Here is a 26,194-nt window from a genome sequence, read left to right as displayed (position 1 = left end):
TGTCAAGGAATAGATAACTACAGACACAACTTAGAGATGAGAGACTAATTACTTTTTTTTTTGGGTGATATCATATTTTAAATTTTTTTTTACATTTGCATAACGATTTATTAGGTCAATAGACAACCGCAATCTATATCAATTTTTTTTTGTATATATTTATCTTGATTATCTGAGAATTTATGATTTTAAAATGAAAGAAGAAAAAAATAGAATTTTCTCTTGTTTTTTCAAAATGTTTCTAGATACTACCAATCACATTACTACTGACAATAGATGATGTCACAGCTTATCTCCTCCTCCTCCCTGTACAATGACCTCTATATAGATAACACTGACCCATCATTACATCACTACTGACAATAGATGATGTCACAGCTTATCTCCTCCTCCTCCCTGTACAATGACCTCTATATAGATAACACTGACCCATCATTACATCACTACTGAGAATAGATGATGTCACAGCTTATCTCCTCCCCCTCCCTGTACAATGACCTCTATATAGATAACACTGACCCATCATTACATCACTACTGACAATAGATGATGTCACAGCTTATCTCCTCCCCCTCCCTGTACAATGACCTCTATATAGATAAAACTGACCTATCATTACATCACTACTAACAATAGATGATGTCACAGCTTATCTCCTCCTCCTCCTCCCAGTACAATGACCTCTATATAGATAACACTGACCCATCATTACATCACTACTGACAATAGATGATGTCACAGCTTATCTCCTCCTCCTCCTCCCAGTACAATGACCTCTATATAGATAACACTGACCCATCATTACATCACTACTGACAATAGATGATGTCACAGCTTATCTCCTCCTCCTCCTCCCAGTACAATGACCTCTATATAGATAACCTTGTATATTATATTGGATCCGTTATTTTTATCTCCAATGTATCAAGTCTATTGTTGTCTTTGAACATAGGGTTCATGTGTAGCATATCACTAAATGCTGGCAACAGACCAAAGGAAAAGCTCAGGAAAGGCTTAGTACTACAACCACGGGAAAACATTGAATATAGAATCAACTGGCCACATTTATTATTGTTTGCGCCAGTGTTCTGTCTGACTTTGCACTGAAAAGAAAAACATCTTTGGAGCATGTACATGTATTTATAAAGCGTCGTGGCAGCACCTATATGTGCACCTAAAGTGGCCGTTACTGCTTAAAGGGAGTTTCTGCCTCACTTATTACCCACGTGCACCACAATTCTGCAGCATGAACAATGTGCACCAAAAAAAATGGTGCCCACATCTCGAGCAGTGCAGGGGGTGCCAGATTCTTGAAATCTGTGCCCCAGTTTTGATGAATCTGGCGCCCCCTGCATACTCCACAGGCAAACTGCACATAGTACAGACTGCACTATTTTGATAAATGTGGGCCATTAACTCTAAAATAAACAACAAAACCCCCAGAGGTATGTTTTACCACCTGATTTTAATACCCAAAACAGTGCTACATTCCCATTAAATACAGGAAATAAATTATTATTACTAAATAAGAAAAAAAACAAAACACAATCCTATAATTGATTGTCAATTCACAATTTTCTCATGGATCTGAAGGCCATTATTTGAGAGATTTAGAAAGTGTGAGACATATGGGGTCACATGGATGGGGGGTAGGGGGCGATGGGGGGTGTGCCGAGCCTGTACCAACCTATACAAATAGATAATGGATTCTCGGAAGGACTACAATGTTAGACATTCACAGTACAATACTGTACAGGCAAAGGAAACAATTCCACAAGGCAAAGTCTCCGCACTACAGAGGTTTAATGGCGGCTCATTATAAAGCTATTAATCACACATGAATGACCGCTACAAGGTGACGCTCTTGTGTCCCCTCTATAAATAAGACGTCCCTTTGTTATGAGAAGCACAATGGCTGCTATTGTTATCATGAGATTTTACATAGAAAACTATTGTCTCCTTGACAGCAAATATTGTATCTCCTTATAGCGCCACCACTGGGCAAATGAAGTATTACACAATGCAAATTCAGATCTAAGCTTTACACATAATGCAAGAGAAACTCATTACAAATGTTCTCCCCTCGGCCACAAGGTGAGGATGCTGAGAAGGGAACACCCAAAGTGACCTAAGGTTATGGGGAAGGTTCCTGATTGCAGGTGGTTGACTTAAGGGAGAACATATACATTGAGAACCTCATTCCATTCACTTTTTAGGGACTGTCATATACTGTAGGTCCTGTAAAAATTCACTTCAAGGGTGAACAGGTATGAGCACCACCGCTCCATTCAAATGAAGAACTTGGCGCTCCTTCTCATGTGTTTTTCATAATGGGGTAATTTTAAGCACGAGCAGATGATGTTTCTTTGCAGTAACGTAACTTGAAGCTGATGGACCCCAGGGAAAAGTCTGTTCCAGAACCCTCACTACAATGTATGATTTTTGTAATTGTCTTCTCGTATGGGAAAGTGATGCCTTATGGGCCCCCTAAGCTTCTTGGGCCCAATTGAGACTGCACTCTCTGCACCCCCTCAAGATACGTCTCTGTTTCTTTGCTACCACTTTGAGAGCTTTATTATGGAATTTTGTGAGTATTCAGCCACCGGAAGTTTGTAATAGAGGTTTGTTGTTCCGAGGGGCTCAAGGATGTTATGCCAACCACTGGTGCTTCCAAATGACGTCACAATTCCCCCTGTTGATGGTGATCCACATGTACCGCCACTACTTAACTGCAATGGTCAAACCCAAATGCAGCACCTCTCCAGTCTTGGCCAAATTGAACTTATCATCATGGGGCACTGACCATGCCTGCACCGATCATGGCAGTTTGTGACTGTAAAATACAGCAGACACCTGCCCTGTATGGTGAATAAGTCCTTAAGCCATTCCCATACACACATAACAGCAACGTGACCTAGAGTTACGTCATGTTGGGTTAAGTCATTAATTTTTATCCAAAACATATTGAATATGGGTCAATTTCCCACTTTCCCTAATACAATTTGTGTCTTCACAGTCGGTGCTGACCCAAATAGTGAATCACTATGTGCCATTTGTGATCCATAGGGTACTATGACCTGGATGCCATATCTTTAATTTTCCAATTAATAATAGTAATAATAATAATATTATTATTATTTTGATAATTAATAACAATAAATTATAGTAATAATAACTTAAAAATGAATTAAAACAATGATTTAAATAATAAAAAATAATTTGAATAATATTAACAGAGTTATTATACAAATAATAATACATAACAACAGCCATGAATATTTGGAAGATGCTTATTCCACTCCGAGAGCACGGATAGAACAATAACAGGCTGAGATTACATTTATGATGAGCGGCATTAATAAGCCACCACACTTGTCTAGTTACATAAAACAAACAGCACTAACCATCTTTAAGACTTCGGCATCGCAATCTAGCCTTTCCGTGACCCCTTCAGAGAATAAACAGGGCACGCTCAATGGTCCGTGATACAACATTTCAATAAATGTCACCTTTGCAAATAAAGTTTAGAGAGACGAGGCACAATAACACTCCACCGCTCTATCTAGAACAATCAGACACTTACAGCTGAGGATTGATGAAAAATATTATTAGTTTTGCTTTTTTTTTTAGTAACTGTTTGTGATTTTCTTAGATCTCTGAAGGGTAAAACACGTATCTGCCCATCTTCCATTATCCATCTGCCTAATGTCGGTCTATATAGTTTATAGTATAGGTTATAGTATCTATTTCATATATGACATTTCATCACATTTGGGGGCAGATTTATCAGGACTTGTATGCCTGGAATCTGGCGAACAATAAGTTGGCGTGTAGAGCATGTAGAGGTTTGCGGGAGGCGGCTGATTAGTCTAGCGCAAAGTGTTCCTGCCCCACACCTGTGCACTAGCTATAGCAAAATTGTACACCAGACCGGATGGGGCATAGAACTGCCTGCCATCACATCGTACCTACCCGCCGGATTTATCAGGGGGCCGGAACCTCCTGATAAATCTGTCAAGTGCCTGTGGGCGAGTTATATCATACACTGGCACAACTGGTGGTATCTGCCCCTTTAATCTCCATGGGATGATTTATCACTTGTATTCAGTCGTACAAACTGTGATTTAATTCCTCGAACAGAGACAAGAAATGTGACTATTCTGCCCTTTATGTTGGTTGGATAAGGAGGTAGCGGTGTCTGGAGAGGTAGCGTTGTCGGGCCATGGCGTGGGCTTGCATGGGACATTCATGCACAATAATTGTGACAGTTTTAGGCACATGCTCCTGGCTAGACCTGAAACTGAGCCAAGAAACGTGACTATTCTGCTCTTTACGTTGGTTGGATAAGGAGGTAGTGGTGTCTGGAGAGGTAGCGTTGTCGGGCCATGGCGTGGGCTTGCATGAGACATTCATGCACAATACTTGTGACAGTTTTAGGCACATGCTCCTGGCTAGACCTGAAACTGAGCCAAGAAACGTGACTATTCTGCTCTTTACGTTGGTTGGATAAGGAGGTAGTGGTGTCTGGGGAGGTAGCGTTGTCGAGCCATGCTGTGGGCTTACATGGGACATTCATGCACAATACTTGTGACAGTTTTAGGCACATGCTACGTACTAGACCTGTCGTAGAACTGAGGTGGGCAAACTATGCACCCAGAGAGAGCACCCTAGTTGCTGGAGATATAATAGGAGGCATCGTAATATAACTGGTGTGGGCCTAGAGCCATAACCAACATCTCAAAAAGACTCTACACCAGTCGATCCCCTTCACATCTCTCCGTGCTCCCTTGGCATGGAGATGGCGTAAGTGCGGAAAAAGGGACCAGTAATTGTACATATTTCAAGGCTTGTACACCCTTCTACAGTATCTATAAATCTAAACATTGGTCTATTTCACTCATTTCTATTTATCAATTTATCTATCTCATATCTATCTATCAATTAATCCAAAGAGGAGGCATCACTCGAAATTGGTTTTCAGGTCGAGGGGTGAAGCCTGTATTCCATTGTAATGTTTTGTTTACACACCTTTCAAAACCTTGAGAAACGTTGCAATGGAATACAAGCTTCACCCCTGAATTTGGAACACAATTCGGAGTGCTGCCTCCTCTTTGGATTTATTATTGAAATCCCAGCTACAGGATCTACGGCTGTGCACCCACAAATACGTATTTGTAACAGTGCTGCTCTGGATTATCTTTCTCTCTATCTATCTACAGTACTCGATATAATAATATCTATCCTCATGACATTTTCTGTCTACTTTTTAAATTCTTTCTATTTATTTATTTCCGTATTTTTTTCCTCCATCACATTATACAAATATTTGCCGCCCCAGGAAGAAACCCCCAATTATCCGCCAGTCCTGCAGTATATACAATGTATCGTTATTTTATATTCTTTGATTGAAGTCGGCTTCATATAGATTTTTCATGGGGGCTTTATATTACAATTCTATCACCTGGCAACAGAGATTCCAAGGGAAAAACACTCCATAGGATTTGCGCTCCTTCTCCATAGAGACACTGCCTTATCTTTTTCATTTTGTGAACAATTAAAAGATGTAGATCCTTCAATATAATTCAATGTATTTCACTCTCCCATGGAAACAAGACCCCAGTCCTAATCCTCATCAGATGGAGGTTGTCACCGAGAGGATCAAGCGAAAAATCAAAAAAATCTTAAATGAGGTTGTAAGGTAGTTTAATTACCGCGTTATAGAAGAGATGGCGGGATTACCAGGTGACACAACCGATCCGCCATTACTGCCGTGTAAATACAGGATGTCTACAAGTGACAGGTGCGGATCGCCTGAAGTCTTAATTAGGCATATTTATAGCACATACATACATCTCTCTATATCATCTCAGAGGTGATGGCTCTACTACATGAATTTTAATTACAGAAAGCTGAAAAATTCATGTTTTATATTTAGTTGTCAAACTGTTGGGTGATGTAAACAGGGAAATCTATCCATCTATCTATCTATCCGTCTACCTAGCTATCTATTCATTCATTCATCTATCCACAGTATCTAGAGAAGAGAAAGCCCTAACATGCAATGTTGTGGGTCCTGACCCGGACCTCTTGTTGGGGAAAAGGAAATAGGGCAGAACTCCAGGTCCAATATAGAATTAATGTGAGATTCCATGGATGGGTAGCAATGTCCTGGTATCCTCACACATGTTAGTAATATAAAGTGCAAATAGCACTTGAACCATATGTGGTCTGATTGCTCATAATAATACTGCAATACTAACATATAGCAACTGCAATACTAACATATAGCAGTGTATGTATGTCACGACTGGGAGTCTGTGGGACCTCTGGACTACCGCGGGAGGTGATACTAGCTGACCTGGGATCGGAGTCTAAGTGGAACCCTGTGTTCCCCAGAGCCCGCCGCAAAGCGGGAAGCGGGACTTGCTGGCAAGGGTAACAGGAAGTGGCTGGAATTTGAATCAGATTAGCGCCAATTATTGGTATGCTGGCCCTTTAAATCTTAGCGAGCCAGTGCATGCGCGCCCTAGGGGACTGGGATGCATGCGTCGAGTCGCGGGAGCTGCAGAGGACGCCACTGGAGCTGGGGGAGGTAAGTGAGGCTGCCCACCGGACCACGGGAGCACTCGTGACAATGTGCTTTTTACTGCAGACCAGTCTGCCGCAGGCACACCATTACAGATCCTGCATAAAGATAGTCCTTGCTATCATGGCAATAGATTGCCGCCCTCTGAGAACCTCACGGGTTTCTACAATCCAGCATGCATGTGGCTTTACCAGCAGTGAAACCCATTTAAGAACAAAACACACTGGTCAGTAATGAGTTTAAAAAAATAAATTGTAGAGTGCTATGTATACGGTCAACCTTCTTGGGATGCGTTTCTATAGGTCAAGCTTTAGCTCTTTTGTTTGGCAACACAATAAATCTGTTATATAAATGATTGTCTTTTTTCTCCTAATGAAAAATACAGCTGTAATGAGTTGAATATTTTAATTCATCTTACTACTGCATGACATACAGATGATTTTGATCAATGAACAAAGATGAAGAAGGCAAAGAGCAAACATTGTGCGGCCAATCCCACATGAGGGAAGTCAGAGACCTCATGGCCGCGTCTTCTGTAAGGACAGGGAGGCAGTGACAGGGTCATGTTATAGGATGGATACAACACCCTACAGCTAATGAGATCAGGGGGACAGTCACAACATGGGGTGAGGTGTGTGATCAGCTTGTCACAGTCCTGTCCATTCATGTGTATATGAGGACCGGGATATGTGTGACAGGGGGAGAGGTCATAGATATAGAAATATTCTGTGGCCGTTTTGCCTTTTTGCTTTGGATTGTCGCATGCGTCTAATTTATTACAAATTATTCCCTTATAAAGAAGATCTCATTGGCGACCAATAAGGTGAGATTGAAAAAAAGGTGTGAACAACAAAAAGTAAATGCATGTACAATGTCCAGACTAAATTTTGTGGTAAGTGCAGAGACTAAAAGTTAAAGGGGTTGTCCAAGGCCGTAGATACATTGGTGATGGGGAAGGGGCTGCTTAAAAAATAACATTTACTTACCTTTGTGGTCCCTCCCGCCGTCTCTCCGGTCCATGTTCCTGTACCTACAAATAATTGCCCGGAAGCTGCCGGCCACACCCACCCACAGCGCTGGGAATAGGTACAGGTGGGTGTGGCCATCTGGAAGCTAAATGCATCGCATCTGCCAGAGAGACGGCAGAGCAGGAGGGACAGCGGGGGTAAGTAAATATTTTTATAAGCCGCCCCCTCCCGACCACCAATGTATTTTTTTTTTGCTAGGACAACCCCTTTATCGATAGCTAAATATATATACATATACATTCATGCTCAAAGTGGTCTCTTCCTTTTTTTATTATAGTGTATAGATAATATCCAATATTTTTAGATCTGCACATTGAGATTGACAATAATCCCACTCAAATAGATGACACAGAAAATGATTTGTTGTTACTTGAGGCCATGTTAATAGAAAGATGATGACATTTTATATTTCAAAACTGTTCAGAAGTAATTTTTCATTTCATTTGGGAAGTGTAGACGTTTTTAGCTAATAATGAAAAGGGCGTTTTATTTCCAAGTGCAGATGCTCAGGCGAAGTGAGTTTTTGATGTTTTTTTGCAACTTTTTAGGTGCAAAATAATAATAGATGCAGTGCAAACATCTGCAGAGCACCCATTCACTATGTCACTATGCAAAATAGAGACAAATCTACCAACTGTGCCAAACAATTGCACAAAAAAAGCCAAGAACAAGCAAAAAAATTATGATCAATGTCCACCCAAATGTTTTTTTAACATTATTTTGTAAACATGAATGTATGTGAAAAAAGTTATTTACTATACTGATGGTTGGTTATGCCCAAAATCTATCTATCCAAAGCCGCATTTTACAAATCATAGGGGACATATACAAATATAATATTACATTACAGAGTACAAACATTAAAATGGAACCCCTGCAGACAAGAGCTTACAGTCTATGAGGGTGAGGAGGTGATACAAGAGCTTACAGTCTATGGGGATGAGGGGGGACACAAGAGCTTACAGTCTATGAGGATGAGGGGGACACAAGAGCTTACAGTCTATGAGGGTGAGGAGGTGATACAAGAGCTTACAGTCTATGGGGATGAGGGGGGACACAAGAGCTTACAGTCTATGAGGATGAGGGGGACACAAGAGCTTACAGTCTATGAGGATGAGAGGGTGACACAAGAGCTTACAATCTATGAGGGTGAGGAGGTGATACAAGAGCTTACAGTCTATGGGGATGAGGGGGGACACAAGAGCTTACAGTCTATGAGGATGAGGGGGACACAAGAGCTTACAGTCTATGAGGATGAGGGGGTGACATAAGAGCTTACAGTCTATGAGGATGAGGGGGTGACACAAGAGCTTACAGTCTATGAGGATGAGGGGGAGACACAAGAGCTTACAGTCTATGAGGAAGAGGAGGTGACACAAGAGCTTACAGTCTATGAGGATGAGGGGGTGACACAAGAGCTTATAGTCTATGAGGATAGGGGTGACACAAGAGCTTACAGTCTATGAGGATGAGGGGGTGACACAAGAGCTTACAATCTATGAGGATGAGGGGGTGACACAAGAGCTTATAGTCTATGAGGATAGGGGTGACACAAGAGCTTACAGTCTATGAGGATGAGGGGGTGACACAAGAGCTTACAATCTATGAGGATGAGGGGTGACACAAGGGCTTACAGTCTATGAGGATGAGGAGGGGACACAAGACCTTACAGTCTATGAGGATGAGTGGTAACACAATATCTTACAGTCTATGAGGATGAGGGGTGACACAAGAGCTTACAGTCTATGAGGATGAGGGGGTGACACAAGAGCTTACAGTCTATGAGGATGAGGAGGGGACACAAGAGCTTACAGTCTATGAGGATGAGGGGGTGACACAAGAGCTTACAGTCTATGAGGATGAGGGGGTGACACAAGATCTTACAGTCTATGATTATGGACGGTCATCAGGGATGACGTTTACTTTTGATGACAGCTAGGGGCCTCTTAGAATCTCCCAGGTCTGGTAAGATTCCCTAAATGCTTCATTTGTGCCTAATTTTTTACAAATTGTTCCCTTATAAAGTAAATCAGATTTGTGATCAATAAGGAAAGTAGACTTGTAACAAATTAGGCACAGATGAATCAGTCATGTGACAATTAAAAATGCATTTAAAAAGGCAAAACAACATCCCCAAATTGAATCAGTGCATTGCTTCCTAGTACATTGGACAGAATATTGAATGTTGACACCAGTAAGTACATTTAGACCCACAGAAAACAAGTCCTCATAGAACTCTTTATACAGAAAACGTTTGGATTCCCGAAGGTGGAGAGTAAAAAAATTAAACTGAAAAGAACTAAAAAGAGCTGCGACATTAAGGGGTTAATAGCCTTGGGCACCTTTTACCACCTCTGCTAGCAGCTTATTTTCTGTACGTGATATAAAAAAACCCCAAGATTTTATCAATAAAAACTGATTGAAATGGTGTCCATTAACTTGCTGAATTTGGTTGGACGCCACTTACTATTTTGCTACGTCTTTGACATTTGGAATAACTGCCTCAGCGAAATCTGGGCTTCTTCTTGAATATGCTAATTCTAATCTCCAGCCAATTGTCCTTTTATCCTTATATCCTTGTAATTAGGAATGAAATTTTGGATGTTTACAAAACCTAGTCCAGAAAAACAGATTTTGGTGGCAGTCACCACGGGGAGGAAAATTATTAGTTTTATACTTACAGTAAATGAACTGAATAAAATGAAATTTATTTCATGTTTTGTCTGTTTTAAAACCCATATTTCGAGGTTTTATAGTTGTTTTTTTGAGGAATTTTCTTTAACGGCTTTATAATTGGATTAAGCCTACTTGACAACCCCTTAATATAGAGCAAGCTGCCTCGATAATCATCTACACTATGGGGCACATTTACTTACCCGTCCCTTGCGTGATCTCCAATCCGGAATATCTGACGACAATGAACTCTGCCGCGACGGCCCGCCCCCCGATTTGTGTCGCATGAAAGCCGGCACGATTTTTTCGTCAAAATCCGATCGTGTGCGGTCCGCGAACCCTTGAGCCCCTATGAGTCTTGCTACAGAAATACCCTTATCATCAGCTTCTTCTTTCTTGGGTAAGCCATGGTTCTTCTTTCTTGGGTAAGCCATGGTTGGCCAAACAATGGTAAACAACATCGTTTCCGATCTGGGGTCTACCATTTATATGAATGAGCTTCACTATATGTATGTGTATGTGTTGATCTCTTCAGATACTTTCTACTCTAAGATAGAAGGGGCTCTTCAGTTTTGTTCCATTATAAGAAGGGATGAGTGGATCAGTTCAAGTTTTGGTTTTGCCGTACTAGACCAAAATTGAACCGGAAAGTTCTGTTCCGGTACTGGACCTGAATGCTGACCCCCATCAGTAACACCACACATTGGTGCTAGACTTTAAATACTGGCAGCAAAACTGCCACCAGCTGTTATGTGTATGTGGCATACTGGACTGTTTGAGTTTCTATTATTCAAACAGTGCCTTATCAGTCCATGTAGCACATCTGTCCATGGGCTCTGCTCACCCCTATTAAAGAGAACCTGCCCTCAAATTAAACCACCCAAAATAAATACTTTATTAAAAATCATTGCCCTCCTTTCCATAGTTCCTTTCCATGGCTTCAGCATTAAAACTTTTATGCATCTCACCTAATAGGATGATTGACAGATCTCACTCCTACAAACATGCTTGGAACTAGTACTTAAGGACCATCTGCCAATTTTCAACTACCGGCATATACAGCTCTCTACTTTCACCTTCAGGGGCAGTAGGAAGTTGTAAATAATCCCTTGCTGGAATGTTGAGAGATACGGAAAGTGGCTTTGCTCCTACACAGTGTAACCGCCTGTGAAGCTACACCATAGAGGGGCTCTGATAAGGCCAATTTTAGAAGGACAGAGGCCATGGATAACAAATATAAGAAGATTACCACAGTCACGGTGCCTGGATCTATGAGTAAGTCTCCCGTGTTTATTATTATGGATCATATGGTAGATTTCCATCAAAGTATATGCGGCTGAACTTAAAGGGAACCTATGAGGAGGTTTTTGACCCACAATGCACCAGCAACCCTTATCCAGGTTAGTGAGAGTGACTGGTCAGATGTTGCATTGTCTCTCAAGGAAAAAAGAATCTTGTATTAATAGTTTCAATACTGGACGTAACTTCTATTTTTGTGCCCTTCTCCTTGAAACCTTGTAAGTCCCGTGTCCACCACGTCTATGTCGTTATGTAAATCACAGTCCTGTAGTCTCATTACTGGACGCCTATACATTTAAAGGCCATTTTCTCAATTTAAAGTCATTTCTATGAAGGATCTTATTATCAATAAAAGTGGTCACAGTCTTGTAAGCCTTTGGGATGAACTCTTAACAACAATGACACGGGAGGACAGAACATTCAGATGTATCACACAGCAAATGAAGTCTAAATGAAAGCTCCGCTAGTAAAATCATTAGCTGGTGGTCATTTACTTTTTAATGTTCTTTTTACCATTTATAGAGCTTGGAAATGTTAAGTCAATGGGATTTCGAGTCTTCATTCCCCCTCGGTATAACTTAGAAATATTTTTTGTCGATTTGCAGAGATTTGAAGTCCACACCTGAATAACAATGGTGTTTGAGGACACGACACCTTTCAAGTGAAATATTAGTCCAGCAGTGGTCAGACCATCATATATTTCTATATACACATGAAACTGGGAAATTACACCACCATACTTACTGTATAACCCCTCAGCTCTACATTGCCCTGGAGGGACTTGCAAACATAGATAATCATGGTCACAGATATTCCAGGATTGTAGATTCTCCAAGTGCTCTGGGTGGGGCCCCCTACAAAGACCAACCACAAACCTGCTCTTGCTAAAAATACAGATAATACAACAGCCCCCTTTACATATATAGACACACATAACAGACCTACCTAATGTTGACCATCTCTACAAACAGAGACCACATACCAGAACCCCTCTACCAATAATAATAATAATTCCTTATTTATACAGCACACACAGATTATGGAGGGCTGAATAGAGCTTGCCATATCAGTTCCTGTCCCCAATGGGGCTCACAATCTAATCAACCTACCAGTATGTTTTTGAGTGTGGGAGTAAACCAGAGGACCCGGAGGAAACCCGGGAAAACACAGAGAGAACAGGCAAACTCTTTGCGGATGTTGACCTCGGGACTTGAACCCAGGTCCCCAGTGCTGCATGACTATAATGCTAACCACTAAGACACCGTGCTGTCCCAATAAAGACCTCACATACAAATACAGACCACACACTACCACCCCCCAACTACATATACATGCCACACACTACTAGCCCTTTACACAACAGACCTCTAAAGAAATGGAGCTTATATATTAGGCCCCCTCTTCTAACAGACATAGGAGACCCCTACAAAAACAAAAAACATCCACCAAGGTAGGCTATCAACACCTGATTGATGAAAGGCCAACAAATTGCCACCAAAATCGATTAGCTGTTTGCCCAGCAAAAGAACACGTATTATAGAACTTGTGGTAAGTGTTCTCTGTTTAGTGAAGGCCACATTTGAAGTCAGTCGGAGTTTAGCCGCAGTTGCATTGAGCAACCACTAATCAAGACAAAGAACAAAATGCATCTAGCTCTGACTTATGGTTATGTTGGGCCAACCAGCTTATTGGTTTTGGGGGCTTTATGTCGACTCCACCAATCATATATTAATGGCCTACCTTGAGGTGATCGGTATTTGTTGGATATAGAGTATATTGTAATAATCCATATATACATATAAACAGAACACAAGTTATCCCCTCACTATAGACCCCAGAATAGATGATATTATCCAAAATGTGTGATACCGTTTCGCTCCACAGATTGAACCCTCACATACCTTGATCGTCTCACTCCAGCCGTTCTATGAATTCTATACATATTCCATTTTCTCTGCTTACCTGAGCAGTGAGGTGAGGATCCACTCCATTGCCCATTTAACTGACAGGTCCTTGTAGAATGGCCTATTAGGGTTCTTCTTCCAGGGCAGGAATAATGAACAGTAGATCCAAATGTAAACTTCTCACCAGAAATAATTGCATTTGGAGGAACTCCGGGATGACCACAGTCAATCACTGAAAGCAGAGATGACAAGTTTAATTCCAGAATGTAGCATCACGAAAAATCTCAACGGGATTGTATTTTCTTTATTAAATGGAGGCTATTGTTATGTTATGGATTCAATATAAAAAAATAAAGCTTAGACCCGTGCATTTATGTGTATGGGGGGAGGAGGGGTATGTAGCTGTTTCCCTTATGAGCATTCGACAGACAGCTAAGGTACAACACCATCTTAACCCTTTAAGGACTCATCTAGTTTTGGTTTACAAGAAAAGACAATATTTTTCAAGTTTTTTTCATTGTCACATACTGAGTTTTTGAACTGTTTGTGGACTTGTTTTTTGCGAGATGGGTTGTGTTTTTGATCTCATCTTTTCAGGGTGCCTAGCTTTTTGATCAAACCATATAAAATATATCTTTAGATTAGTTGATTAGTTTTAGATCAACCAGTGTCTGACAACTTAAGCTCCACAGTTGCTTAAAGTCCAGCATTGGAGGTGTTCTGACATTAGCAACCAGTGGGACCGTTGGTGTTAACTGGACCCGTGCCATGGTTCCAATGAAAGTGAATAGGAAACACAGCTGTAGTTACAGCTTTTAGCCACTACGGAGAGCACAGACAACTGCTTCTGGCTTTATCATGCTCTTTATTGTTACTAGGCCAAAAGCTTAAAGGCCTAAGTGCTGGGTATTTCCCCCTCTTTCCCACCAACACCCCTACCAATAAGACATTGATAGCATATTGTGATTATAGGCCATCAAAGTTCATTCCCAGACAATCCCTTTAAGATGTTAATTATGATTATAGCCAATAATTCTATATTATCACTTACTGATACATTCTGGCAGTGACTTGTCCCACTGCCCATTTGGCTGACAGACCAGCACAGAAGATCCAAACAAGTAATGTCCAGGATTGCAGTCGTAAAACACCACCGTTCCATAGGTGAAGTTTCCGTGTTCTATTTTACTTTCCCGGATGGAGTTTTCTGGAATCCCTGGATCTGTACAGTTGACGACTGAAGGAGAAATGTAAATCGTTATTACAATTTGGGAACTGCAGGAACATAGCAGTATCAAAGAATTGATATACCACTAAGTGTAGGACAAGGGTATGTGGACCATCCATAGAAGAATAATAATGCTACTACGGGAGATTTGTAGAGCGGGGGACCCTAGAACTGGTTAACCTCATCCCCTTTTCTGTAACGCTAATGTAACATGACATCAAAGGTGTATAGGGCGTTCATATCTCCGACATGTTTGACACATATGTATGTATGTCTTTTTGATGTCATTTCCACATATGTGACCAACATCTATTCTTGAGAATGGGCATATGGGTAATTTGGGTCCCGCAAATGGGACAATGCGCTGTATATTTACGCCTCTAATGATAGTATATATATATATATATACAGTATATAGGACCAATATTTGTAAGACATGTATGACATATCTGGAAAGAGCCTTTGACCTATTTTCCAACAAGATAACACGTTCATCATTGGAAGTCCAACTGCTGTGACCCTCATCAATCGTGAAAGTGGGGTTCTTGTTGCCTCAAATAAGTAGAGAAAAATTATGCTTGGTGTGTAGGATTTCAATATCCACTAAGGTGGATAAGCATTTACCACAGGTGTTGTCTCAATTCTTCATCAGGAAACACACACCGGACTAAATTGTGCATGCAGGTGTTAGGAGAAGTCTAGAGGACCAAATATTTCCCCTAATGTATGTAACTTCCTAATTTTGCTATGAATTAATTCTCTGCTCTATTTGGACATTCTACATTGCATTGCCGATGTGGTCCTTTCTGCTCAGCCTGTACCATGGTATTGCAGTCTTCTCTATCATCCTAAACACATAGGGGCAGATTTACTTACCCGGCCCATTCGCGATCCAGCGGCGCTTTCTCTGAACAGGATTCAGGTCCGGGCGGGATTTATGAAGGTAGTTCCTCCGCCGTCCACCAGGTGGCGCTGCTGCGCTGAAAAGCATCGGAATGCACCGGAATACACCGAGCTGGACCAGGTGAAGGTAAGCGCTTCCCAAGCGACACATTTTCGGTTATTAAATGCGGCGGTTTTTCCGAATCCGTCGGGTTTTCGTTCGGCCACGCCCCCCCGATTTCCGTCGCGTGCATGCCAGCGCGGTTGCGCCACAATCCGATCGCGTGCGCCAAAATCCCAGGGCAATTCAGGTAAATCGGCGCAAATCGGAAATATTCGGGTAACACGTCAGTAATTGCGAATTGCGAATTTCTTAGCAAAAAATTTGCTTTGTCATCAGTACAGCCATTAAATGTATTAAAATCACCTATTGTATAGCTATAAACATAGTTCAGGGTCATTGGTGGTAGACCGATTGTTCCACCGAAGGTCAAGTGAGTTCAATGGGCCAAAAAGACATCAAAGTCCCAGTCCATGTACATCACTTGATTTCCAGTACAAGCTCTTTATTTCTACATCTCGGCTAAAAATTTATTGCTAACCTCTGCCTGACACGGATTCATTCACAAGGTTATCTGGGAACCCTGCTCTCTTCTGTTTCCTTAATTGCTTTTGAGATTTATAGAATACTGATTGATAATATTTTATTGGAGTCGGGGGAAATACACTCAGGGAAGATATAAACACTTTGTCAAGTAAGAGGTAAACGCGCTGGACAGACCTGGCATTGATCAAACTGTTATGGCTGGAGGAGTCAGTAACCGTCTAAGCCAAAATATTCAGCGAGGAGATGGCAAAAATAGTAGCGGTCATCACTGATCACGGGTGTTAGCAGTTGGTTTGGGTGAGCTTCAGGCTAGGGTTAGCAAAACTTTTTTTCGGTTCCGCCTAATTAAAACCAGACCCGGTATCACCAGATATAAATTGAAAAAAAAAACAATGGAGGACATGGATCATAGACTTCAGCTAAATCTGTTGGGCGGCAGTGTAGCATAGTGATGCTCTGCATTGCTGGGACTCTTCTACACCAGGTCTCACCTGGCCAGTGTATGGCCCAGGGGTATTTATCAGGAGGCACCAGTGGGGAATTTGTATGCCAGGGATGACTAGATGTACAATTGTACAATGCGCCTGAACTGCACCCTACATAGTGTGCAGTTTTCCGGTGTACAAGCCCTAGAATAGGCACACTTTCTGGCATTGCACCTATTTCCCCTCTTATGCCACCCCATTCCAATTGGTAACTATTTCTCCCTTGCATCACCTCCACGCCAAATGGGCGTGGAGTGGTGTGAAGGTGGGCATGGCCATTGGCTCAGTGGGCCGTCATGGGGTCCAATGCAAGGAATTGCACCTATTTTAGGGCTTGTATGCCAGGAAACTGGTGAATAAGCCCTGATAAAAGTGCCTCATGAAACCTCTGTATTTTATGGATTTATAATAACATTTTAAAACAAAAATATAATGAATAAATAAAAAAATTGTTAACATTGTAAAGAAAGAAAACCTGTGTTCTCCCTTCTCTTCGCAATTCTGGTGGTCTCTTTGACATATTTCAATATAAGCATCGTAAAGACTTGATGTATTAAGTCATGAGTCCAAAGTCATGTTTTGATCAATGTTATTAGTAGAATATATTTTAATTTTGAAGGAAATGAAAAACTTACTAATATCTCCAGCAGCCTCTGCCTTTGTCTTACCATCTCTCTCACTTGGTCCCTCCTCAATCCCCCCCATATATCTTTATTGTGAGCTGGTATTGGATATTTTAGGAGGACAACCCATCTTGGGATATAGATTCAAAAGAGGTCTAAAGAATACTCAGGTGATGTATCTCTTACCTTTACAGATGGGAGGTGGGTGACTCCATTGCCGGTTGGCCTGACACTGCGCCCTTGTTGGTCCTTGCATTACATATCCTGTGTTACAGGAGAACGTCACAACGTCATTGTAATTGTAACCATTGCCACTCGTCCTTCCATAAATCGGACTTCCCGGATGTCCACAGCTGATAGCTGCCATGATAACAATAACAAGAATAAAGATAATACATGAATTCATTTTCATTAAATCAAATCTAGAAACTTCAGAGCTACAATAGTGATGTCATACTGTATAATTAATAATCTTCCATCCTGGATTATTACTTTCAGGCAAACTATCTCTCCATCTCATATACATCAATCTATCTAACGATTCATATCTATCACCTTAGCATGTATTGCCCATTTTCACGAATTGTGCTACACAGCAGGTACCTAAATTGTTACAACTTGTGAGACTTTACTACAATAAGGGACTGGATTTAGGTGTTTTCCAGCATGAAAGCTCCTATCTATCATCATTCTTCACTCCCCTTTTTGGGGTCTGGTGGTAAAAACTTTTATTTGTTCAAAACTTTTTGGGTAAATGGAGAAGAAAAAGACACAAACCAGTGGTTGATCTTACTGGATCTACGAGTTATAGAACACTAAATGGATGGATGTTCAATACCAGATAGATAGATAGATAGATATGAGATAGATAGATAGATAGATAGATAGATAGATAGATAGATAGATAGATAGATATACGATGAGATATCTCATCGTATATCATCAGAGGATCTTTGGCCCGATCCTAGTGAGCCTGCACCCACCACCATTCAACTACTTGGTGTGCTGTCTTCTCTTTCTTGAAGTAGATAGATAGATAGATATGAGATAAAAAGATAGATAGATAGATAGATAGATAGATAGATATGAGATAGATAGATAGATAGATAGATAGATAGATAGATAGGAGGTAGATGGATAAATAGATAGATAGATAGATAGATAGATAGATAGATATGAGATAGATAGATAGATAGATAGATAGATAGGAGATAGATAGATAGATAGATAGATAGATAGATAGATAGATAGATATGAGATAGATAGATAGATAGATAGATAGATAGATAGATAGATAGATAGATAGATAGATAGGAGATAGATAGATAGATATGAGATAGATAGATAGGAGTGATGTATGTTATGTCTCATATGAAAACAATCCTATATACTGTATATAAATTCTATAAAGAATATCTGCAGCATATTTCCATATAAATAGATATATCTTCCATATATTCTGTCTGTTCCCGGCTGCAATGTGTCTCAGCTGTAGATACCTATTACCTCTCTCCTGGCTGTTCGTCGTACCAGTCGCAGTTACTGTGGTTTGCTATAATTGGATGTTGAAAAACACGACATTCACCCTTGCCGCTGTTAGCAATGACCCATGAGCAATTATTTCCCTTGCTCTATTCTTATTCCTATCCCACAGATTTGGAAAGACTTGTATGACAGAGATTCATTCTTGTTTAAAGATTATCGATAGAGAAACATGTTGTTCCCTGTGGTCTAATACCCTTTCCTCTCCTTAGTTTAACATGAAAACTAATGGAAGCCTTGAGTGTTTCCATCTGATTACCGTGGATTCAGGACATGTGTTCTGAGAGAACTGACAACCATTGATTAGAATGTTCCGCCAACATAGAAGTATCAAGTGTCAGCCATGAAAATGTCTGCCTGGAAATATATTCCAAAGTGCAAAGTATTTTCAGATATTAAAGGGGTTTGACCATGGACAGTAAGTTGATGGACCACGGACAGGGTCACCAAGAATCACCTTGTCCCAACCTGAAAGTGTTCAATGTATCTGCAGTGCCCCCACAGGAAGGACCTGAGCATTACACAGACCTTACATACATCACTAACCATAATACACGGCCATATCACGTCCTCCAGAGAGTGAAACCCTATCTTTATATTCCAAGGGTCATATATGATTACTGTATATCCAACATGTACTGCAAGTGACTCAGAGACATGGGATATCTTATGTAGGAGATAGTGGTGGTCATTAGTCTTATTGTCCATCCCCTTGTATTACTTGGATATTATCTATCTATCTCCTATCTATCTATCTATCTTTCCAAGAACAGACAGCACTCCAAAATAGTGTCCAAAAACGGGATGTCATTATTTCATGTGCAACGTTTCAGCTCACATGGAGCCTTTCTCAAGCATAGTGAATCTGGCCAGTAAGCAAACATATAAGGGCCAACAATACATCTCATTGGTCCACACTTGGACCATGTAAAACTGTATTTACATTGCTCAAATTGTATATATGATATCCATGTAAGTGAATTAGTGACATAACAATCTTAAAAAGATGGGAATATAATGAGAATACATTGGGCCACATTTATCACTTTTGTGCGCCTAAGTGTAGTAGTTGCGCCTAAATTCTGGTGCACTGTTTTGCCAGAATTATCACAAGCTACAACCATCTGTGATAAGTATATTTCCTGCCTCTTATTAATCACTTTACTTTAACACAGTTTAGGCGCAATTTTGGCGCAGTTTAGGCGCAATGTTAGATTCTGGCACTTACATGTGATCCTGCTACAAGCTCCTCTCTGCTTCTCCCACAGCCCAGAATGAAGATAACACTCACAGCAGCACCCAGGTGTGTGACACCCTGCACCCAGTGACCTCCTCAGCAGGGGCTTCTCCTGGAGGGGATCCCCCAGTGCTGGTCTCCTGCTGCACCCCTCTGATACTGTGCAGAAGTACATGGGGGACACTTGTCTGTAGTTTCTGCAAAATTCTGCAAAGTTCTCTTCTCTCTTGCTTTGAGCTCAGGGTTTTGAAAAATGTTTTGTAAATAGAAGGTGATGAACTGTAAATAGAGTCTGCAGCTCCTGTCTACAATGTATCTAATGTATCTATTATCTGTTCTAGTGTCTGCAGTGTATCTAATGTGTCTATTATCTGTTCTAGTGTCTGGCTGAGCTTTGCTGCTAGAAATGAGCTGTTCTGCAAAGGGGCTCAGTGCTTTCTTCTCAGATAACGCCACCTTCGGGCTGGAGTGTTTTTGCACCCGTTTTTGCGTCTAAATGAAAACGTTGCAAGTGATGAATATCATTAGGCGCAGCAAAACATCTGGATTGGTAAGATAGATGAGGGAAATTTGGTTATTTTTGCTGCACGGCTAGTTTGGCGTTTAGTCGCAAAAATGGCGCAAAAACGGTGCGCCTGAATGAAAAGGCGCAAAAACAACAGAAAAAACAAGTGATACATGTGGCCCATTGTACATCGTGAAAGAAATACATGTGACAGTGCATATAAATAAACAAATACCCACCCATTAGCATACGGACCCCCCCGCCACACTATTTTGGAGTGCTGCCTGTTCTTGGAAATATACAGCAGCTGGTCTGAACTTTCTACTTTCTATCTATCTTTCTAACTATTATCTATCTATGTATCTATCTGTCTATCTATCTGTCTATCTATCTATTTAATATCTCAATATTTCACACGAGCGGCACTGTACCACTCCGTAGCCCATAGAAAGATAGAACATGTCCTATCTACGTGATACGGCGCCGTGCACTGTATATTCCTATGGAGAGGGGCGGGGGTGAGCTGCGCTCATCCCCTGCTCCTCTCCGCAGGGACAATGTATGCCCACCGTACTACGGTACGGCAGGCATACATCATGTGAACGTAGACTAATACTGAAAAAGATACTGTATATGTACAAACATTTTGCATATGACTATGGAAAGGTATCACAGTTTTGCTTTTTAATGTACAGTTCTGCCAATATTTTTCCATTACTTTATTACGTCTTGTTATTCTTGGTCTGGAATTTCAGCTACTGATCCAGTTGTGTTTATTTTTATGCGCTGGTCTTGATCTATCTCTCACATCTATTAAACTTATCTATCCACAGTCTATTAACAATAATCAGCTAAGGAATAGTTTTTTTTATCTTTAATATTTTTTTTTTAATATTTGAAAGAATTGAAATATCTGAAGCAGATTTTACCCTGTGTCTGGGACTAGGAACATGTTAAGAACAGGAATTTTAATTCAATTTTCTAGTTATTTAAACTTTCATATTTTTTATTTATATTTAGGTATCTATTTATTTGTATCCTTTTTCTTTTTTGTGGGTTTTTTTTTGCATTTGCACATTTTTTACGGCTTCACTGCAGCTTGCAGGATACTTGTTTTCCTGCTCTGTGACAAATTGATTGTTGAACTGCGCCTGGCGGTAAATGTTGGCGCATGATTTATCACTAATTTGAATATGAAAAGTTGTAAAAAATATGCACATACCCTCCAGTCCCCTCTAGGTATAGCAAACAGTTTTGTATAGGTTGCGCAAAATATGGTGCAAATTTTGGGAATTGCGCAAAAAATTCTGCAAAAAAAATCATGATTTATAGAAAGGAAATCAGCCCAAAGATAAATCAAAGAGCCGAAATGCTCAAAAAGAAAAAAAACGCTGATGCAAATTGCAAGACTAAGGATACACTTGCCCATTTTTTGCCTTCAAGTGATAACTTTTTATTTTCTGAAGCAGATTTTTTCTTTCTCTCTTTGAGTGCACATACCGTACAATCCTCAGTCCTTTATGAACAGGAATCTGTATTTATTATATTTGTTTTTCTATTATTTACATTTTATTGGTTGTGAACTTTTCACTCCTCTACTCCTCCGTTTCCATCTCTTTTACTTTCCGTACATTTTCAGCACTGAAATGCAGGACAAACAAAAGTGTGGAGAAGTTTTTTTTTTTTTTTGGCTGACAGCGATCAGTGTCAGTGCAGATTTATTGGGTGAATGGCCTTCTCAGAATCTGTCCTCATGAATACTTTCATGAGACAGCTGTTGTACTGTAGTCTCCGAATATCTCCAGAGAAGTCCAAATAAAATGAAAAACTGATTATCTGCTCAGCTGACAATTCTACATCTCGATACAGTAGATCTGCAAGACGCCAACACGTTACATTGTGTTATAATCATATATTATTCTAATATGAGGCGAGAGCCAGGGAGATCCGCATCTGATGTATCACCATTATTTTTGCATTGACAAACAGCATTAAGAAGATTTTCTGGAGGTAAATTGCAGGCACTTCCTCTGTGCCCGATACTGAGGAAGCAACAGTCCTAAAAAATGCACCTTGATAAACAGACCAGGTCTAAATTATAGAGAAGGTGACAATTTTATGATCTGAAAAAAGGAGAGAGATATACATCAAGGGCGAGATAGGACAATCAAATGAGTCCCTGGTGCTCGCTGTAGGGCTGCAGACACATTTCACGCTGTTACAAATTTTTCATGCTGCACGGCCCCGATTCCGGTCACTCCTACTCATTTGTAACCATCCAAAGTGGCAACCGCGAGGCAATGCACAAGGATCTTAGTGTTGGTAAATACATTGTAGAACATTAGAAAAGGTATGATGAGGATATTCTATACAAGTACATCCCCACAGCTCATTTTCTCTGCTTTCTCTTGACATTTTAGTCTTCGGAACAAAATGTACATATTATGTAACAATACAGTTTCAAATTATTTCTGATTTGTTGAAAACAGAGCTGAATTTAGCTTTAGGAAGAGTCTCCTTACCTATAAGGAAGAAGGTCTGTAAAGGGTTACATTTACATGTAAATATACTGAATTGTATGATGTCATATGTAAATTAAGGACATGAATTTGTAAATTAGGCTCTCATGCTGCTGTGGGACTGACAGGAGGACACCGTACAAAGGACAAGGGGAAGGCTGTGGAGAGCGCTAAAAAGATCTGTCAGCTCCCTCATTGCATATAGCCATAAGATAGAGTTAGAGATGAGCGAGCACTAAAATGCTTGAGTGCTCGTTATTCGAGACGTACTTGTGCCGATGCTCGAGTGCTCGTCTCGATTAACGAGCCCCATTGAAGTCAATGGGAGACTCGAGCATTTTTCAATGTGTCATTTTATTGAGAAATAATGTCTTCTGATAAGTTAGCAGATGTACGGAAACATCTGAAATGTGTTCTTCACTGAAGAACACATTGCAGATGTTTCCGTATATCTGCTAACTTATCCGAAGACACGAGTGCCGAACGGTGTTCTTTACAATAGTATGTGAAGAACAATATGTGTGAAGAACACATTGCAGATGTCTCCATACATCTGCAATGTGTTCTTCACACATATTGTTCTTCACATATTATTGTGAAGAACACCGTTCGGCACTCTTGTCTTCGGATAAGTTATCAGATGTACGGAAACATCTGCAATGTGTTCTTCACTGTGTTCTTCACTTAAATAATCCTGTGTTCACTGTTTTCACTGTGTTTCCTTAAGTGAAAGCTCGTTATTGTGCAGGCAAAATACTCTTCCGAGCAACAAGCCGTTTCGAGTACGCTAATACTTTAACGAGCATCAAGCTCAGACGAGTATACTCGCTCATCTCTAGATAGAGTGCTAGAGTTGAGCAAAAGTTCGGATTTTATTGCACCAAATCGAATCCAAATTCTTGTTATGATTTGCTTCAGACAAACTGAATATTGCTCCAAATGTCCTGGAAATAAGTATATTACCATTTAGTCCCATTAATTTCATTTAATTAATTTTTTGTATTTTTTTTTTCATTAGGGTTATTAGGCCATGTTCTACAAACATGCACAAATGGGCTGCAAAAGGCTGCTCACCCCTCACCACAGATGACTGCACCATAATACGGCCAGGAATAGGACCTGGAGGTACATAGCATGGTGTTAAGTGTCCCTATCTCTCTGCACCTACTAGATCTCTCAGGAGGATCCAGTAGTGCCGGTCGTCTGAATGGATGCAGGCTATAGGCAGTGCACAGATGCAGGGCAGGAACTCCACTACACCGCCTGACAGCCCCCCTCCACATCTCCCACATTCACTTGGGGGGAAATATGTGTAATTCCTTGAGATATGTGGGGAATTTCACCTATTTAAGAGTTTATACACCAGAATTTTGGCATACAAGCCCCGATAAATGTGTCCCATGGTGTGCTCACCTTACCGTTCCAATGCACAATGAACAACTATGGGCGCCATGAGCTAGCCACAATTTGTGCCGCTCCCCCACTGTAAAATTTGGCAAATTAAGATGTGCAGGACCTTACAGCTACACCCATGGCACCCTAAATTACTAATTTGCATATAATTAAATGTGAATATTTCTCTGCTTTTAGGACACAGACTTTCAATAGAAAGATATATGTATAATGCAGGTTCCTATTATAAGACTAACTAATATATTTTGTTAATTTTTGGCCAGAGAGTTGACAGGATACATGGGGGTGGAGGATGTTGGGTGAGATTAATTCTGCCCTGTATTCCAGTTGTCTGGTCTGCAAGACTGGAAAGTAGCAATTCATGGTACAAGAGGGCAGTACTGGTGCACAGAATATGAACTAGTCTCAGTAAATTGCCCCCACTGTTACTTGGATACACTTTGGAACCTTCATCAATTCTGAGAATGAAGTGACCAATAAAATGTAACCCCCTCTAAATTTTCCCAGCGGTGCCATGTGGAGGCATTGTGGGAGAACCAGTAACATGCCATATTCAATTGATTGTAAATTGTAATTGATTTCTTACATACATTTCTCCATGTATAAACCAGATATGAAGTAAAACAGCATTAGAAGAAGAGGTGACTACTTACGCACACATGCTGGCAACTGACCAGACCAGTTGTGATCTTGCTGGCAAATCCTTACAGATGATCCGATCAAACGGAATCCTGGGCTGCATTGATAGACAACCGTATCTCTGTACCCATAATTCTCTCCAATTACTTGGCCATTCACAATTAGTTCAGGAGTGCCACAGTGACCAGCTGCAATGGGAAACATATAAGATATGTGTCACGTGAGGTGCTCATACACAGTAGAGTCAATGCAGTAGATTCTAGTGGGCTGAGTTTTTTATGTATGGGGGTCTTTTTCTCAAACAATAGTAAATATATGGAAAGATAATTGGTTGTTCACATGCCTCAATAGTCACAGGCAATGTAACCTGGCAATGGTTTGCTTTCCTCCCCTAGGAAACAAAATAGTTCATTTGTATGGGAATAAAATGAACTCTTCTCTCAACCCCCATATGCTGTTGGGGTAGAGTAAGGATGCCCCCATTTGCATTAGATATTCATTTATCTTGGCTAAGTAAGGGGGTTTAGCCAATATTATTCTAGAATGAAAAATAAACTTATTTAACAGTTTTTTAAAGTTGAAACTTACCTAAACATCTTGTTTCTGTGCCGCTCCAAAGTCCAGAGGATAAGCATTCACGTACCACTGACCCGACCAGCATGTAGCCTGTATCACAGGTAAATATTGCTGTAGATCCAAATGTTGCTTGTGTCCCAATTTTCTTTCCATTGGGTGGAACAGGAAGTTCTCCACATGATGTAACTAAAAAGATTATAAAATGAGTGTAAATATGTTGTAAAATAAAAACATGGACTAAGGGATTATCCGTGACTTAATTAGGGCTTCACTGCCCTCCTGTTCAACAAAAGTTTTGAAAAGCCTTGGGTTTGAATTTGAAGTCCTGCGGTTTGTTGTGTGAGGGATAGTTTTGTAACTCCTAGCTTTATACAGTGACTTACCCGTAAATTGACTTCTAGCCAATCCTTCAATAAAAAACACTAGTGTGTTCTTATGTGGAACAGCC

At 40.5% G+C, this 26,194-nt stretch overlaps 1 protein-coding gene across 6 annotated transcripts in view; it reads right to left on the bottom strand.

The window, feature by feature from the left end:
- The window catches only part of CSMD3 (CUB and Sushi multiple domains 3), an 804,446-nt gene that overhangs the window by 67,112 nt on the left and 711,140 nt on the right, over nt 1–26,194 (bottom strand). For all 6 annotated transcript variants that reach the window (XM_072151297.1, XM_072151299.1, XM_072151298.1 and 3 more), the window contains 5 exons: nt 25,759–25,932; nt 25,185–25,358; nt 17,502–17,675; nt 14,542–14,727; nt 13,549–13,722 (listed from right to left, as the gene is read on the bottom strand). In XM_072151297.1, the coding sequence (XP_072007398.1) occupies nt 13,549–13,722; nt 14,542–14,727; nt 17,502–17,675; nt 25,185–25,358; nt 25,759–25,932 (882 nt within the window). The remainder of the gene's footprint in view (nt 1–13,548; nt 13,723–14,541; nt 14,728–17,501; nt 17,676–25,184; nt 25,359–25,758; nt 25,933–26,194) is intronic.

The sequence above is a fragment of the Engystomops pustulosus genome, chromosome 5, assembly GCF_040894005.1.
Source record: "Engystomops pustulosus chromosome 5, aEngPut4.maternal, whole genome shotgun sequence".
NCBI lineage: Eukaryota > Metazoa > Chordata > Amphibia > Anura > Leptodactylidae > Engystomops > Engystomops pustulosus.
The sequence above is the reverse complement of the archived record's forward strand: the minus strand, read 5'-3'. Positions and strand labels throughout refer to the sequence as shown.